General features: G+C 44.4%; 1 protein-coding gene across 4 annotated transcripts in view; it reads right to left on the reverse strand.

Moving 5' to 3' along the window:
* Positions 1 to 321: 321 nt before the first annotated feature.
* Positions 322 to 18,944, reverse strand: part of LYN (LYN proto-oncogene, Src family tyrosine kinase) — a 115,372-nt gene continuing 96,749 nt past the window's right edge. For all 4 annotated transcript variants that reach the window (XM_028119010.2, XM_028119012.2, XM_028119011.2 and 1 more), the window contains exons 11-13: positions 11,244 to 11,397; positions 7,956 to 8,087; positions 322 to 1,771 (exon numbers count right to left, since the gene is read on the reverse strand). In XM_028119010.2, the coding sequence (XP_027974811.1) occupies positions 1,569 to 1,771; positions 7,956 to 8,087; positions 11,244 to 11,397 (489 nt within the window). In that variant the 3' untranslated portion in view covers positions 322 to 1,568. The remainder of the gene's footprint in view (positions 1,772 to 7,955; positions 8,088 to 11,243; positions 11,398 to 18,944) is intronic.

The following is an 18,944-nucleotide window of genomic DNA, read 5'->3' on the forward strand; positions in this document are numbered from 1 at the left end:
AACTTAGGGAACAGTAGAATATTTATCCCTTCCCCTAGGTACCCAACACCTAGGCAACACACATAAAATGAAATTCTAGTGATGCCTGCTAAGCCTATTTGAAAACAAATCTTATTTGGTCCTATTAAGGGACATCCAGGCTGTCAACTCCTGGTTTTCAATTTTTTTCCTTTTTTTTTTGCTCAAAGGATGGAGGTAGAACTTGTACAAGTTCTTTAAACGATGTAACTATATGGAATTCCCTCTCATTTCCCCCCAAACGGTACTCATTTTTACACTGATGATCACTGGAAATGGTGAACACAAGGAAAAAGCTCGAGATGTTATTGGGCCAAGTGTATTAAAATAAAATCAAAAAATAGAAATATTAGGTATATACATAAGAGCATAAGTGAAACATGAGGTGATACAGCATTTTCTATTCAAAGCTTACAGTAGAAAAATTTAGTAAACAAAACCTCTCGTATCCCATGCTATGGGGGCTCTTTTGAGCCTCCTCAGTCACTTATTCTGCTTTCATATCCTTGTATAAATAGTCTCACACACGCCTTACACAATTTAGAAAAGATTGCTGAATCACAAAAATAGACCCAAAGATGGCGTCTTTACTCTTTTCAAGTACAACTAAAATTAACATTTCATCATTAAAATAACGTTCAAATCATTGGAAGCAATAAAGAAAATTCAGAGATTAGAATCTTATTTCTCTCCCAAAGTACATTGTCAAAAAAAAAGTCTCTATATAGGAAATTGTGGAATTGAAAAGCTGGACTGTTAGAAATATTCCTTCTTAGGGTAGAGCAGTTCCTGCGGCCCTTGTCCCTGTCCTGAGAGGTCTGGGCCAGGCCTGGCCGTCAGCAGAGTCCCCGCTGGGACACACAGCAGCTCTGATGCTCACCAGAGACATTTCTACAGGGCCAGACCAGAAGATTGCGGTTGCTCTGCTTCATGTCTAGGGGTTTCTGAGCAGTCTTCCACGGAAGGAAAATGTTTACCAGTCTCAGATTTGAGGGGGAGGGGACCTCACTGAAATCTGGGAGAGACCATTTTAACTTCGGACTTCACCTGCAAACTGTAACAGATTGGATTAGTAAGTTTTTTAACAGATAAGCCAAAGCACAGAGAAAATGCAAAGAAGGGTCACGATATGCATCCGGTTACTTTACTTTTATAAATGAGTTTCAGTCTGTTACTATTTGAGATTCACTGCAATGGCCTCTGAATCCTGGAGTCACACACATTAAGCTGTAAACAAGAGGCCAGAGTGGGTGCATCTTGGACAGAACAGGTGTTTTCTTCCCAGAAGGCTGGCTGCAGATGCTGGTCTAGCAAAGCAAGGGTCCCAGCTGGGAGCAGCCCAAGCGGCCACCAGCAGGCATCAGCCAACGAGAACGAGAATGCTTTTTTTCCACGTCGAGAGTGTTCTTCCTGAGTAGCCTGGCCTCACTTTCAGGAAGCAGGGGCAGTGATGACCTAGTGCACGAGATCCTAGCGCAACCGGTGATTGTCCTGTTTTCCTTTGGCAGGAGGCAGCCGTCCCAGCCAATGGCCACGAGCCTTCCTGCGCATTAAGGCTGCTGCTGATACTGCCCTTCTGTGGCCGTGTAGAAATCATCCAGGACGCTCTGCAAGTAATCAAACGTTGGCCTCTCTTCGGCCTTTTCCTTCCAGCACATTTTCATGATGTCATAGAGCTCGTCTGGGCAGTTCTCCATGCGGGGCATCCGGTAGCCCTGGGACAGGGCGGTCATCACGTCGGCATTAGTTCTCCCTAAAGCAAAAGAAACGGACCATTGAGAAACCTGACCCAGGGTTGAGCTTTGAAGTGGGCTTTCTGATCCCCACATCCCGCACCCATTCTTTTCTGTTTTTATTTTATTTTATTTTTATTTATTTGAGAGAGAGAGAGAGAGGGTGAGGGAGAGCGAGCACAGAGGGAGAGTGAGAGGGAGAAGCAGACTCCCTGACGCGGCGCTCGATCCCAGGACCCTGAGATAAGGGCTAGAGTTGAAGGCAGACGTTTAACTGACCGAGCCACCAGGCGCCCCATCCTGCATCCAATCTTGAAGCAAGCTTTAGAGGTAGTTATGGGCTGAATTGTGCCCCCCCGCCAAGCCCCGCAATACATTCATATGTTAGTCCTCAGAACTCCTGAACTCCTCAGTCCCCAGCCTCAGAACGTGACTGCCTGCAGAGACAGGGTTTTTAAAAAGGTAATCAAGTTAGGGTGGGCCCTAACCCAATCTGACCGATGTCCTTAGAAGAAGAGGAGATTAGGATACAGAGACCCCGGGATATGTGGGCATTGTGTGGGCACCGAGGAAATGCCCGTGTGAAGACACAACAAGAAGGTGGCCATCTATAGGCCAATGAGGTGCTTCAGGAAAAGCCAAACCTGCTCACACCTTGTCGCAGATGCCTGGTCTCCAAAACTGAGAAAATTAATTTGCCCCATTCAGTCTGTGGTATTTTGTTACGGCAACCTTCGCAAATGGATAGGGATGCAAAGGAGATTTCTGTGAGCAACTAAATAATGTAAATTTTAGTACGAAGGGGATCAAGACAGTATTCAGTTTGCCTGAGTGAAAACAGGCCAACGTGGGAAGTAGAAAACAGAGCAAGCATTTAATGGCAGAAGGTTAATGGACTTGGCTGGCCCTTCAATGAACTACTCAAACCCAATCCTAACCCTCAATCTCAATTTCTTTTACAGTATTGTTTCCAGCTTCTACCTGTAATACATACACCAAAAAATCATCTTCACGTACATTATCTCTTCCCTATATATATATTTTTAAAAATCCGCTTTTCCCTATAAGTTTACTGGAAGAAGTCAAAATCCTTAAATCCTCTAGTCCAGTGGATTATGTCCCAATCATTAAACTGTCCCCTACAAAGTCTTCAGTCCAGGCCAGAGTCAAAACTCACACTGACTCTGCAATGTGTGTGTTCTCAACACCCAGTAAGGGAAGTGGGGTGTTCATTATTCCTACTGGGCTACAAGAGGACTGGTAATGAAGGGTGGCTTGTAATATGGTCAAATGACGCAGGGTAGTTCTGAAGCTGAAATGTCAATCTTTGATACCAAGAACAGGTTTAAGGGGTTAAAAGAACATTTTCCTCCATGATTAAAATGGGACAGAGGAATATGTTCATTTAGCGGTGTAGCAGGACCTATCCACATCTGCATGTTTTGCCTGTTTTGTGAATACCTCATTCTGTAGGGAAAAAGGTATTTCATGCAGCGTATTTTCAGGTAGAATATGTGTGATGCCCGGCACATGAGGGATTCCACTTATCACAACCAATTTCCTTTCCACAGCGATAGATTTTTCCCACTGGTGGTCACTGGGAAGATTCTAAAAGATAGCTAGAAGTGAAATGTCTTTTACTAGATTTGAAACAGAGCCTTCTTTTGAATTTATCCTCTAATTGGTGTTTCTCAAATTGTGGGTCACTACTCATTTGAGATCGACAAATTGATTTTTTTTTTAGGGAACTACCACTACTTTTAATAAAATAAATCACAACAGAATGAAATAGCGAAGATCAGAACACACCGCACGTAGTAAAAGTTAGTGCGATTTTGTGAAACTTTTGTTCTATCTGTGGAGTGGGATTTCTGTTTCTTTCTTACCATGGGTCATCAGCAGTGAACTTTGAACTCCTCTGCCCTTAACTAACCTTTCTGTTTCTAAGAACACAGTGACTGAAGGCCCTGCATGGATTTAAACCCTTGAAAGAAGACATGATTACTTCTGTTTTGGAAGAGTACTTTCTTTTTTGAAATGGAAATTTCCAAGCAAACTTTATAAACACTAAGATCTCTTGAAAGTTGTTTACATGGTGAATTAATTTTGCTCAAGTCCTCTGAAACACGATCTTCAGATATTTGTGTAACTGGAATGTTCTAATGGAAAGACTTCAATTTATTCTCGTTGCTTGAAGCCAAGAGACTGATTTGCAGCCCTTTCTTCATGTGGGGTTCCAGTCTCCAGAAATTATGTGGTTTCAGCATTGCTCTGGCTCTTGTCACTCACCCTGCTCACTTAGATAAATCTCAGATGAAATCCCTTTATTTGCTTCTACATGGGCATTGGAGGAAGCTCTGAGATCCTGGGAGGAGGACTAACATTCAGGGTGATAGAAAATGGCAGCTGGACGGCCAACGTCTTAGGAATATCTCTTTCACTTTCTGCCTGGAGAACCCCCAGCTGAATGAAAGGTCAGAACGTGCCCACAGAAGAAAAGATTTTTCTAGCCCCCGCCCCCCCAACCTTGCCCCACTGCAGATTTTTCCTTCCCCGTTCTCATATGTTTTCCTGACTCTGCAGGACTCTCCGTGATGCAGATAAAGGCCCATCCTGCCTGGGGGAATCTGACTTGGTAAGAGGACTGGCAAGAAAGAAATCTGAACGCACGAGTAAATCAATGAGCAAAATAAGGCTATTAAGTGACAAGTCTTACAGAAGAAAGAAGGATGGGGAGGGAGACCTCAACCAGACCCTAAGATTAAACCTGATACTTGGTTATTGCTCTGTTGCTAGGTTAAAGAAAGCAGACACCCATTGGCCGGTGCTCATAAAAGCAAGCCGTTTCATATTCCATCCTCCGTTCTCTCCACAAGCATTTCCTGAGTGCTTACAATGGGACACAATCTAACACTAGGCTCCGAGAGATACAAAGATGATTAAGACCAAGTCTTGTCCACAAATGGTTCACAGCCCATTGGAGGAGATACCTTCAGGAGAGGGAGGTGGGTGGGAAGCAGGAAATGAAACCTGGAGTGGGTGGGTGGGAAGCAGGAAATGAAACCTGGAGTGGGTAGCAGAGACTAGAAGTTGGGGAAGGGGCACAGGGAGGAGAAAAATGCAGTACAGCAGAGGATAGAAAATTTAGTATTTGACTACTACAATTTTGATAGGTAACTTTTACTGACAAAATTATGTATTTTACTCTCTTATTCCCAGAAGTTTGCTCTCTGTTGGTGATATCAGTTTTGGCACCCAGCCAACATGTGTATTTGCTACACCTCTAATTGTATCTCCATGGATATTTCTAGAGGGTCTCTGTTCAATTCACCGAAATTGATATTAATGGTTCCGATGGGGGCAAGGGTGAGGGAGGGTTGTCTGGAGATGAGGAATGAAAGGCACACCACTTCTACCACATACTTCTTTGTATCCCTTGAATTTAGAATCATGGGATCATACTCTTAACAATAAGTAAAACGGGGAAAATTTTTTACTTAAGAGATAATAGTATGAATATAATATTTTGAATTCTGAGCAACAAATATTAGAATAAATAACTAAAATTCCTGAAAGTAAATGCTTTTGAGGAGCATGAAGCCAGGGAGGCAATTTTTCATTAGAAGTCTTTTCATACTACCTGATTTTTTGATGCACTATATTACTTAAACAAGAATGGAAATACTTAATAAAGACATACTTTTTAAAAAATTAGAAAAAATAAAAATTGGAAACTTCAGAAGCTTATCAAAAAGAAAATTAATATAGCCTATCATTTCAATGCCCAAAGATAGTAACATTTTGGTGTATTTCATCTTTTAGTCTTTTATTTCTTTTAAAAAATGTGTTCACTTTATATTTGACTTCCTTATTTCCTCTGTTTTGTCCCCTCCTTTCTCTTATTCCCATTATTTTGCAAAGCTAGGCATATGGTTTCTAAACCACTTAAAAAAACCCCAAACTTAACATATCCAGCACTCTTCCGGGTAAAGAAGATATGCCCAGATAACTCAATTATCAGGGGGGTCTCTCCCATGAGCAGTTTTATAACAGTGATGGGAACTGTTGGCAACGTTCACCAATTTCTGTGCTACCTGTGAATCAAGTCCTCTGAGATTTATGTAAATAGGATTGTTCCATTCTGTTCACATCTCCTAATGCTAAATGCTCTCCTCATGACCCGAATATATCATTAATCCAGAGCTCCTGGTGGTATCTCTCACACCCCTGGTCCTTACAGGGGACAAGCTCCCCTGGGAGTAGATCGGTCAGTGCTTTCTGGTTGGTCCTACTGTACTTTTTAAATTTTATTTTATTTTTTTTTTTACCATTTTTCTACTGCTTTTTTTTTTAACAATTTTTTTACCCTAAACATTTTTAAATCCTGAACATTGAGCATATGGATGAGAACACGGGCCTGGGGTTCAGAAGCAGCCCTGCCAGGAGCTAGTGATTCAGTTCTGGGCAAGAGTTGCCTTCTCTGAGCCTCATGGGAATTGTCTGTATGTCATTCTGGAGCACGTCAGACGTATCACAGATCATTTGATGAAGTTAAATATTTATTTATTTATTTATTTATTTGAGAGAGAGAGAGAGAGAGAGAGAGAGAGAGAGCGCACCAGCAGGGGGAGCGGGAGAGGGAGAAGCAGACTCCCGCTGAGCCCGGAGCCCGATGCGGAACTCGATCCCAGGACACTGGGATCATGACCTGAGCTGAAGGCAGACGCTTAATGACTGAGCCACCCAGGTGCCCTTAAATGTTTATTTGATCAGATAGCAGATTACATATGTAATCTGAATAGACAATCTTTCTCTGTAGATAGATATAGATACATAATGTCAGATACCAGGACTGATCAAGAAAATATTTCTTTTTCCCTATTTTCCCGTAATGTTCTCGTTCACTTCAGCATCTAGAGCAGAGTGGCAGTCAGATATGAAGTGTTGGCACAAGGGGGATTTCAAGGCACAGTCAGTCTACTGTGTAGGCGCCATCTGAAAGCTCTCCCCTCTCCCCGCTGGCCCTGGTCCCTGACTTTCCTATGACTCCTCCCCCAAACAGCACTGAGGGCGATCAGGAGCATGAAGCCCACACTGTGGCTCTGTCCACAAGTTTTTCTCATCCACAGCATGGTGTCTATCTAGATGTTAAATGGCTTGAGCACGTCCATTCATTCATCCAGCAAATTCTCACCGAGACCCAAACCGTGGGGCCTCGGGATCCCATACAGTGGCTGTTTTCTCTATGGGACGCTCAGCCCCCCAGATGGCCCTGTGGCTCCCTCCTACCTGCTGCTCCCAGGATCAGAGTGTAAAACCAGCAACCTTCCTCCTCCTCGCTAATCTTTAACCCATTCCATAAGGCACTGTGCCATCTGACAGACTGTTGCCTGACTGTTACCAGTCTCTTCCTACCAGAATATCAGTTCTCAAAGGCAGGAGCTGTGACTGCTGCATCGGGGTCCCTCAGGGGTGCCCGGCACCCTCAGATATTTTTCAAATGAGGGAATGATTTAACCATTAAAGATTTAATTTTAAATTCATCATATCCATCGATTTTGTAAAAAGCCTAACATTAATGTGAAGGCTTTGGCAGAGATCCTCCTTGCATATTCAGGCACAGATCCCGGTTAAAGGGAAGACTGGTGCAATCTGGCTCCAAAGGCTTTCGGTGTTAGGAACCGAGAGACATTGAATGGATGTCCTCACATTCGGTAAGTTACAGATCAGAAAGATCTTTCACTGATAAACAGAGGTGGTTATTTCCCGAAGAGACAGAGGCTCCGACGTACTTTATACGAATCTCTGTTTCAAAACTAACCCAAAGCATTGCGATTCCTCATTTCTGTGTCTGTTTCCTCCTCCATCAGGTGCACTGCTTAGGAGAGCACCGTGTCTAACCTTCTACTCTGTCCTCCTATCTGTGACACCCATGACGGTGCCAGGCACCTTCCAGGCACTAAGAGGTGCCAGGAATTCGTTAGGGGATAAAAAAAAAAAAAAAAAAAGAAGATGCACTCAATCAAATAAGAAGGCAGAGAAGCGTCTAAGCATTTTTAGAACACTTTCCACTCAAGATAGTCATTTGGAACAAAGGGCTTATTCTTAGCTTTTGGATATGGATTTATGTTTTTATGCGTCCTGCCATTTGGCTTTTTTTCCTCATATAGACCCCTTGAATGGAAATAGGTAAGGAAACGGTACCTGGGTAGGGAATTTTCCCATAGGTGACGATTTCATACAGGAGAATTCCAAAGGACCACACATCAGACTTAATCGTGAAACATCCGAAGTTGATTGCTTCTGGAGCTGTCCACTTAATGGGGAATTTGGCACCTAAGGGAGAAGACATGTCTTACTTGGGCCTCTGAACTGAAACAAAAAAGTCATGGGCATGTCACCTTCATACTTTCCTTCTTTTGGGGAAAATTTTAACTATTTCTTTTGAATAGGTAATGCATACACATAGCACACGACAGAGATGGTACATACTGAAAATAGTTGCCTCCCTCCCCTGTTTCCCTTTTGGGCATTCCCCTTGTGAGAAGCAAAGTTTCCTTTTTTTTTTTTTTAAGATTTTATTTATTTATTTGACAGAGACACAGCGAGAGAGGGAACACAAGCGGGGGGTGGGAGAGGGAGAAGCAGACTCCCCCGCTGAGCAGGGAGCCCGATGTGGGGCTCGATCCGAGGACCTTGGGATCATGACCTGAGCTGAAGGCAGACCCTTGACCGACTGAGCCAGCCAGGCGCCCTGAGAAGCAAAGTTTCTTGCGTATCCTGCCAGAGACATCATAATGAGCCCACTTTAAACCAAAGAACATGACACAACGTAAAGAAATTTGTTCTCAGCTTGTATATTTGTCCCTTAACAGCAGCCTCTAAAGCATGTATCTTCAGTGTTCACATGTTCTTCAATGAACCCATACTATGTTTATATGGAATATAAATAACTCCTGATGTGTACATTCTTGCAGACCAATCTCTGTAAGCTCATACCAATAGGAATTTCAGATACTACTCCAAATGTTAAAGTCTCCTGATTTCACTTGCTCAGCCCAAACTTTAAACTTTTGGGAACTGGGTAGCATCATGATCTGCCCAGAGAGAGATAGTAATGACACTAGGATTCTCACAGGGAGCTGGTGAGGCTAAGGGACAAACCTGGCTCGGGGCTAACTTGCAGGGACATCTTGAAGAAAGTAGGGACTCAGGCACAGAATGTCATCCTTATATCCTGGAAAGGCTAGGGGTTTCCACCAACTGTTTTTAAAGATTTTAAACATGTTTGCCTTTATTAGGATTTCGCTTTGGAATTTCTTGTGGTGTCAGACCCAAATTGGAAATCTGAACGAGATCAATAAGGACAGCAGAAAGCCTCATGGAACAGCTAGGTACGGTGTGCAGGGCACTCACTATTGCACGTTCTGGGGACTGACCCTGCATAGCTGGGCAGTGGCAGGGGCCAGGGAGGGGGTTGGGGCACGTTGCTCCAGGAGGGGCCCTGGTGTATGTGGGGGGGTGGAGTCAGTCCCACACAGCGCATCTTGGTTTGAATCCTGGTTCTGCTGTTTCCAACGTGGTGTGACCCTGGCAAGCCACTTCCTGTCTCTGGGCTTTCTCGGCACCTTCACCTATAAGATGAGGAGACAGAACCTCCCCAAGGTTGGTGCCAGAGTTAACTGGGTTGATCTGCATGCTCGGCACAGGGTAAATACAGACAAAAGGTAATTATTATGGTGGCCCTGAAATGGCTACTATTTAATTCTAGGACCCAGGCTCTCTGAACTAAGCCACCTGTCTCACACAAGAATAGTTATTTTTTGAGGCACCACCAGTCTTGTCCAATTCAACAGAGCCAGTGGAATATGTTCTAGATGGTGAACTTTGAGACTACATCTCCTGGGTTTGGTTGTTGGCTCTCCCACTTACTACGGGAACTTAGAAGCTGCTGAACCTCTCTGTGGCCTCACCTATAAGGCGGGAGTGATAATAATAACACCAATAGGGCTTATTACATAGGGTTATTATAAACATAAAGAGATAACATGAAAAGCACTTAGAGGGGCGCCTGGGTGGCTCAGCCAGTTAAGCATCCAGTTCTTGGTTTTGGCTCAGGTCCTGATCTCAGGGTCCTGGGATTGAGCCCCGTGTCGGGCTCCACGCTTAGTGGGGAATCTGCTTGAGATTCTCTCTCTCCCTCTGCCTCTGCCTCTCCCTGCCTCGTGCGCTCTCCCTCTCTCTTTAAAATAAATAAATAAATCTTTAAAAAGAAAGAAAAAGAAAGAAAAGCACTTAGAATAGTGCCCGCCATACTGCAACTACTCACAAGATTTTAGTTATTTTTTACTCCCTTTCCTCAAACTGTTTTCCTTCACCTGCCTTTTTGCTGAGAACACCCACCTAGGAGAACACAATCCTGAGGCAGGAGGAGAACCGCCTGAAGCATGATGGGCACAAGAGATGCTAAATAAATCGGGGCGCCTGGGTGGCTCAGTCGTTAAAGCGCTGCCTTCGGTTCAGGTCATGATCCCAGGGTCCTGGGATCAAGCCCCGCATCAGGCTCCTTGCTCAGCGGGAAGCCTGCTTCTCCCTCTCCCACTCCCCCTGCTTGTGTTCCCTCTCTCGCTGTCTCTCTCTCTGTCAGATAAATAAATTTTAAAAAATCTTTAAAAAAAAAGAGATGCTAAACAAATCAAAACAATGTTCTCAAGCTGCCATCTTTCCTCTTTCTTTCTTTTCTTTCTCTTTCTTTCTTTCTTTCTTTCTTTTCTTTCTTTCTTTCTTTCTTTCTTTCAAGATTTTATTCACTTATTTGTCAGAGAGCAAGAGAGAGAGCACAAGCAGGGGGAGGGGCAGAGGGAGAAGCAGACTCCCCACTGAGCAGAGCGCCTGATGCGGGGCTCGATCCCAGGACCCCGGGATCATGACCTGAGCTGAAAGCAGATGCCCAACTGACTGAGCCACTCAGGCACCCTCTCTGTGTGTTTTAATATGTGTAGAATATGGAAAGTGGTTAAATAAAGGAGTGCATTACATTTACTTCTCTGTGTGTGGTAATTTCCAAGTTTTAATTTGCAATGAAAATACCAGAATACAGGATACAGAATTATTGTTGCAAATGTCTTCTCTACAGTTAGGAACAGTGTACTTCATTGTTTGGGTAAAAAGCTTGAACATACAATATAAACAAAGAATTCTGAACTTGCCAAGTCTCTTTTTGTTTTCTTTTGCTTAACTGAAATACAAATGACAACATCTGTAAACTTTATAAACAGTATGTGGAGTTAATCAGGAGAGTAATTTTTAAAAACAACTATTAGAACAAACCCACAAACAACAGCTATGGTACATTGTGAACATTTTACAAAATGAGTTCTTTTTTTTAAGGATGACTATTGTAATTGCTTTGTAAAAAAAAAAAAAAACAGACAAAAACAAAACTAAATAACAAAACATGTAAAGATCATAAAGATGGTGAGGACAACATACCTTCCCTTGCTGTGTACTCATTATCTTCGATTACTCGAGCAAGGCCAAAATCTGCAATTTTGCACATGAGTGACTCAGAGACCAGAACATTTGCTGCTCGTAGGTCTCGGTGAATGTAGTTCTTCCTCTCGATGTATGCCATTCCTTCTGCAATCTGAAACCAAAAAGAGGCTCTCATTTTCAATTTAGGGGAGGCTATCACAGAGGACCATCAAGGAAAACCAAAACACTTATAAGTTCCTGAAATCCTTTCATGGATATTATTCTGGCCATTCAAGTTTTAAACACAGTGAGTAAAATACAACTAGTATTTTGAGTCCTTTCTAAAATAGCTGCCCCCACTCCAAATCTCCAATATAGGGGTCACGTCTCAATGTGATTTTTAACATAGCTGCATGTCTTGACATTTTCTAATGTGTGGGGAATCTTTTTAAGACCCTACTAAATTCTTGCATGAAGATCCACAGACATCACGATCCCAGTGTTTCAGATGAGAAAACGGAGCTGGAGAAAGTGACATGCCAATATGAATAAATGCTTAGGGTATCAAAATAGGATGTCCTTGGTCAGCAGCCTTGCTGTCGGATTAATCAACAGCCTGCAGAACCGGTTCTCTGAGCGCCCTCCCCGCCCCCCCCCCACAGTTCCAAGAGGAACAGAGAGATTCACCCTGACCACAAAGCACGACAGCAGGAAAGAATCCAAAGACCTAAACAGAACCATAAAATAGGGGAGGTGAAACTACTTCATTGCTTGCTAGAGAACTGGGTTTTTAAGGGAATCAAAATGAGATGTTAAGGGAACATGTTACCAAATTATAAAGATAAGGATCAGGAAGGAACGAAGGAATCAAGGATAGATACACGGAAGGAACAAAGTATGTCGCTGGATCTGGTGCGCAGTGAGAAGGACAGGTCTAATTAGGATTCTGTCACATAGGAATGAAAGTATTCTTCTGGATTCTATCTTGAATTCCCGCAGTCTCAGGTCGGACGGAGGACCTGACTTTCCCCACTCCTGCACTCAGTTCAAGCCCCCCTTCAGCGAGGCCGGGCTGCTTTGCATGGAGCTCAGCTTACTGGCTGTGCTTCTCCTGGACCCTCCCCCGGACCACCTTGCCTCCCTCCCCTCGGCCAAACCCTACATTTACCTTCTGCCCAGAGGGCCTTCCCTGAACTCTTCTTGGATGGTTTCTCTTCACTCTCTGCCCACCCTCAATGGTCAGTTTGTACAAAAACCATCTGCACCTACTGATCAGAGCTCTGTCTTTATTTTCACCCTGTTTTGTGTGCCTATTGTTGTCATCCTGCCAGACAGGAGACACCTCCAGGGCAGAAGCCACACCTTGTACCTTGTCTGCCTTCCTGTGTATCTCTTGGAACCCTCAAGCTTGTCGCCAAGCCTCTTCTCAGAAAGTTCTTTAGGAAACGTGCTGGGTTTTCAGTACTACCAGAATACTATGTTGCCAGCACACTGCTGCAGGAATTGGGCAGATGGGATTTTCGCGGCCACAAAAGTCTGGTGGGTAATAATCAGCACACACAAGGGCAGGTCTCAGCGTCCCATCAGCCCAGCAGTTGGCATCTGACTGACACCGAGGAACACCGTTTTGAACAGAGAAAATCATACATCGGAAAGAACAACAGAGGTCTGATCTTTTGCTTTTGTAGAAGTGACAATTTAATAACGTACAGCTTTTCCAAGCAATACCAGAGTGCGTGGCCCTGGAGCAGTGCTGGTCAAGTGCAGAAGACCCGGGCTGCATGACCCCGAGCAGGTGTCGCTGGAGTCAGGTCCCTGCCCTCACTTCCGTGATGGTCTGGGCCACCGCATCCCTCCACAGGAATACTTTAATCCTCTGTGCAAGTCTGACCAGGTCATTCCCTGCTTAAAACTAGCTTCAAGACAAGGTCTGAACTTTTTTTTAAGATTTCATTTATTTATTTGTCAGAGAGAGAGAGAGAGAGAGAGAGAGAGAGAGAGCAAGTGCACAAGCAGGGGGAGCAGCAGGCAGAGGGAGAGGGAGAAGCAGGCTCCCCGCTGAGCAGGGAGCCCGATGCGGGGCTCGATCCCAGGACCCTGGGATCATGACCTGAGCAAAAAGCAGGGGCTTAACCCACTGAGCCACCCAGGTGTCCCAGTGTCCGACCTCCTTATCACTGCTGCTGTGTGACCCGGCGCCTGCTCAACCCTCCTGCTTCCTCCCCGTTCACCAGCTCCTGTCCTGTATCCCGGTTCCACAGCTGTCTCTGCTTGGAATGTTCACTCTTGGCCCTTGGGCCCAGCCAACTCATTCTGAAGGCCTTAGTGGAGATGTCACTTCCTCTAAGGAGCCTTACCAGACTCTCCTCTGCTAATGTGCGTGGTCTCAGGGCCCCAACTCCTTCTCTGTTTACCTATGATTGCAGCAGGAATGTAAATCCCTCAGGGCAGGTGTAGGGTGTGTACATTCCTATCCTTGGGCCCTTAGGTCACATTCCAATAGCTATATACAAATGGGGACAAGAACCCCAAAGAGCTGAAGTCAGCCGCCATCTCAAGCTGAATCTGCACTTGCACTTGGCCTTGGCCCTGAGAACCTCCGCTGTGCCCCCCTCTAGGGACACAGACTGACCCACACAGATGTGTGCTGGTGGCATGGACAGAGCCTCTAGGCCACGGCACAAACTACCCACGTCTCTCTTATTCTTTTTTTTTTTTTTTTTTTTAAAGATTTTATTTATTTATTCATGAGAGACACAGAGAGAGAGAGAGAGATAGAGAGGCAGAGGGAGAAGCAGGCTCCCAAGGAGCAGGGAGCCCGATGCGGGACTCGATCCCAGGACCCCGGGATCATGACCTGAGCCGAAGGCAGACGCTTAACCATCTGAGCCACCCAGGCGCCCACGTCTCTCTTATTCTTGCTGGTGGATTTTAATGATCTAAATGTTATTGAAAAAAAATGTTATGAAAAAAAAAAGCAGTAACTGTCACTCCTCTTAGAACTTTGATGAAGCTGGAAGGAAATTTCTTTCCTAGTGTCACACCACAGGTTAGTGCAATGGTTTGGAAGTCAACTGAATTTCCCTTCTGTGCATTTAGCAGTTAAGTCGTAACCCTATGCTAGTATTTCTTAACACAGCCAGCTGTGTCCCTGGGGATCTTTACATACTACCACCACCTACACCTCACCCTCACCCAATTAAACCTGAATCTATGGGAGTGGGGCAGTCCAGGTGGAGAACCACTCTAGACCCTTGTGACACAAAGTGTGGCCCTCAGGTCAGGAGCAGCCTTAACATCAAGTGGGAACTTGGCAGAAGTGTAGCATTTTCAACTCAGACCCAGATGTATTCATTCAAAATCTGAATTTTAACAAGATTTGTGGGTGATATGCATGCACATTAAGGTTTCAGAAGCACCACACTAGATCATACACTTTTAAACTTAAGCTATTTTAGGATTCAAAGTTCTACAGGGGGCGCCTGGGTGACTTGGTCAGTAAAGCGTCTGCCTTCGGCTCAGGTCAGGATCCCGGAGTCCTGGCGGTCCTTGGATGGAGTCCCGCATGGGGCTCCCTGCTCAGTTGGGAGCCTACTTCTCCCTCTCCCCTGCTTGTGCTCTCTCTCCCTCTCTCTTTTAAAATCTTTGAAAAAAAAAAATTTTAAAAAACTCAACGTTCTACATAGATTGGAAGGAACTCTTGGTCTCAACACATTACCTACAACCTTGCCAAGTGGATTGCTGTCCTCATAATGCTTGGGAAAGGAAGCTCCCGTACAGCTCAGCTTAAGCCACAGAAGGAGCAAGGTGTGCACCCAGCAGTAAGGAGCCTGGGCCAGCAGGAAGGAGGCTAAGGTTCAGGGCCTGATGACAGAGGTGCTGGCAATGCCTTGGCTGAAGACCTAGTCCATCAACAGCTCTGCATATGTGTCTTGAGCCTCTGTATTTCCTATCACTCAGGGAGAGAGACTCCTCCAGCCTCACAGCCTGGGGACAGGGGACCGTGGCCTCCGTCTCTCTATATCATGTTCTGGGGCTGGGCCATTATTCAGAGGACATGGGAATGATTTTATCCTTGTGTTTTAAATCTTAGGAAGAGATTGTCTTCATTCTGGACCACAGCGGCCTCACAACACCAGGTCTGGTGATATACAAACTCGAGAAGACCTCAATTTCTGTAAACTCCCTGCTGAGGCTAACGAAGGAATGAAACATGTCTCTCATGTTCACGTACTCATTCCTAACTCTATGAGAGAGTCTGGGTGTGAAGCTACTGGAAAGTTGATATAAAACGTGTCCCCATTACCTAAGATGAGACCAATCATGTAAGAAGACAATGTTAGGGATGTTTTCCTACTCTGGGTTTAAAGCTAGCTGATTTACGTTTAGGTGTGCTTTGCATTTCTCATGTTCTTCAGCTCACAGAGCATGGCAAATGTACATTTTTTAAGTTCCTCTTTTTGTCCCTTCAGTGGAAATATATGATGATGACATTTCTCCCTTTGGGGTGTGTGTATGTGTGTGTGTGTGTGTGTGTGTGTGTGTGTGTGTGTGTGTGTGTGTGTGGTGTTCTGCCATCCTGGGAGGGCCAAGAGGAATTATTAAGATAGTGACCCTGAGCCAGTAACCCACATGGGCTCTGGTGAAGTTCCAGGCATCTAGTACCTGGTGCAAGTTCTAGGCACAGGGGCCATATTAAAAATGCTGTCCCCAAGGTAAAGGGCAGTCTTATCTTGTCAGGTACTCGAGGAGCAGACTTCTAGTCCCATGCAATGCAAGTTTTTCCGAAAGGCCTTTTGGATGCAGTGTGAGAAGAAAAGAAATTGCTCATCTGGTGTCTGCATGGGGGAAATGAACGGGCTAAAAACACATGTGCAACCAGGGAAAAAAGGTATTATCAAATGCTCTGACCCCAAATACGCTGGCCTGTCTCTTCTGCTGCTGGTGTGAAATAGAAAGTATCATCCCTCCCAACAGATGTACCCTCCGTGGCCTATAACAAGGTCGAAGGCACCGTCCTCCAGGGGGAGGTGAGCCAGGTGTCTTAGCTGGTGGGGGAGCTGGATCGGGGTGGATTTCAGACCCTCCTCAGCACCTCAGAGGGGCCTTACGGGCATACTCTACATGGTGGTATCACCAGCGTGTGTCTATTTTCTGGTGTATTCATATCTACAGATGTGATTTTACACACACACAAATACACACAAGCCTATGGCCAGTTTTCAGAACGCCAACATTCTGTAAAGCACTACAGCCTCTGCTCATTACTTTCGACTACGCACAAACACATACACACCCATACACGCCCGTGTGCACACTTATGATCGCAAAGTGGGCACAGAACACTAAATCTAGAGTTCTGTTTACTTTGCAAATACATTTTTCCCCCCAGGGTACAAGGTCAGAAATCAGACCAGAGTTTTCAGAAGTATGTGAGCTGAGCTAACTCATTTAAATTCCTTCTCCAACATTAGCGTTCAGATAGAAAGTCCACGTTCCTCTTCCCAAAATGGGGAGTAAATATGGCGGGCAGCTCAGCAGACCCTCTTCACACACCCCTGCCCGGGCTGCTCTGAGGAAGGCAACAAGGCTCCCACTCTCCGAGTGATGCACAGCTTCCATCATCAAATACATTTACTGAGGAGCAAGTTGACAATGGCCAACTGGGGGTCTCAGGACAGTTCTGCTTGGGGCAGGAAATACCTAAGGACTCCAGCCGCTGGGGAAATGTCCAGTGGGCTTATTTTATGTGGAATACAACTCTAGAGGGGGAAAAAAAAATCTCAATTATGTTTTTACATACCAAAGCAGAGCTCAAATAATCCTCCTCGTAAGTGACCTTCCTCGTTAGCAATGACCACAGAGGTCACTCATCTTTTCCTGTTTTTCTTAGAGGTCCAATCAGAAGCGTGTCCACCCAGCATCCCACATAGTACGTACGCCCCAGCTTCCAGCAGTTTCTCTCCCATTCAGATGCTCAGGCTCTGAGCCTTCAGTAGCCTGTCCCAAGCCTGTGCTCTTGGATGGCTTGCCTGGCACACACACTGGGCTGCTTTCCCCAGAGAATCTGAGTGACGCTTTGGACACATAACAAAATGTTTGTGTGGACTGCCTTGCTCTGGAAGTCTTGCTCTGGTGTTCTTGTATTCATCCTAATTACTATCACTTTTCTGAGAAATTGGCAAATAACAAGCTATCTTGCTTAGTGAGTTATTTTTTATTTTAATGAGAAGAAGCCCACATTTGAGTCAGATGACGGAGGGAATAAAGGAATGAAAGGAACCTAATTGAGGGACTCAATGTGATCTCTCAAGCAAAGCTAAAATCTGCCCCAGGAAATTCCAGCCTAAATGAGAATCTGGAACTGAAAATAAAACCTGTCTTAGAATTGGCTGGTTGGAAAACATTTATCATCTAGACAAGCAATGAGAGAAATTAAACAAGAAAAGTGCCAAAAGGCAGGAAAGAATAAAAATCTGGTTTTATTGCTTTACCTGTCCTAATAGGCATCGATAACTTTATTCTTTAGATGATGTATTTCCTTCCTACACTTGGGAAAAATAGAATTCAAATAATCGATCACTTTCAAAAGTCCTAGGAAGCGTGTGAAATAATGATAATGATAATATTAATAAGTTGGAATGGAACCAATGAAAAGCAATTGGGTAAAACCTACAGTCTATGTGAAGGATCCTTTGTAATAGGGATCCCCTAGGGTCAATCTGAGCTACAGAGCATTTAATGACCGCAGAAAAATAGAATGTAAGACAACAGGGAGCTTTCAAAAAGAAAGCTTAATTAAGAACACATCTCCTCTGTACTCCAAATATGACAGCATTTGTTTTATAGCCCTTGATAGTTTTTATAGAAACATTTTTCTATTAATATTCATTGATCTTTCCATACTGGAGTCCTACACTCTTCAATCTGTAATTTGGTAGAGGAAGGGATGGAACAGAGAGCTTATTCCTTGCTGTGTTTTGGGGTGAAAATTTCTTAGAAATATTGTTTTAGTTTTATTTGGTTATTATGTTTTTCTTTATTTTTCTCTTTCAAGTGAAACTGCTAAGAAGTAGTGAAGTGTATTACTTTGATGATGGTGGTGATAGTGATGATTATAGCTGCCATGCACTGGCGGCTTACTCTGCCCAGGCACCTGGCCAGGCATTTATCAACCTTAAAAGAAGCCTATGAGGCAGGCAATCTTCATAGCAAAGATAAGGAAGTTGAATCTTGGGGCGCCTGGGTGGCTCAGTTGGTTAAGCGACTGCCTTCGGCTCAGGTCACGATCCTGGAGTCCCGGGATCGAGTCCCGCATCGGGCTCCCTGCTTGGCGAGGAGTCTGCTTCTCCCTCTGACCCTCCTCCCTCTCATGCTCTCTGTTTCTCATTCTCTCTCTCTCAAATAAATAAATAAAATCTTAAAAAAAATCATTAGGAAGCTGAGTCTTGGAGAAGGTAATTTTTTTCCTGGATAAACTTGGATTTGAATCCCAGTTTGGCTGGTCCCACCACCTGTGCTCTTAACCATTCATCCAGACTGGCTTCTTCCTTTACAAAGAGGTACAGATAGCGGAAGGCTCACAGAAAGTTACAAGGAGGGAAAAGAGAAATAAAAAAACAAGATAATTTATAAAGTGGCCAAGTTAAAGTTTGCAGTCTGTCAGACTACCTTCAAAGCTCAAAGATGAGGGCAGTTTGCTATATGCAAACGTTGGGC

The sequence above is a fragment of the Eumetopias jubatus genome, unplaced genomic scaffold (assembly GCF_037043125.1).
Source record: "Eumetopias jubatus isolate StellerSeaLion01/CBP00866 unplaced genomic scaffold, mEumJub1_p1.0 scaffold_4, whole genome shotgun sequence".
In the NCBI taxonomy this organism is placed as follows: Eukaryota; Metazoa; Chordata; class Mammalia; order Carnivora; family Otariidae; genus Eumetopias; species Eumetopias jubatus.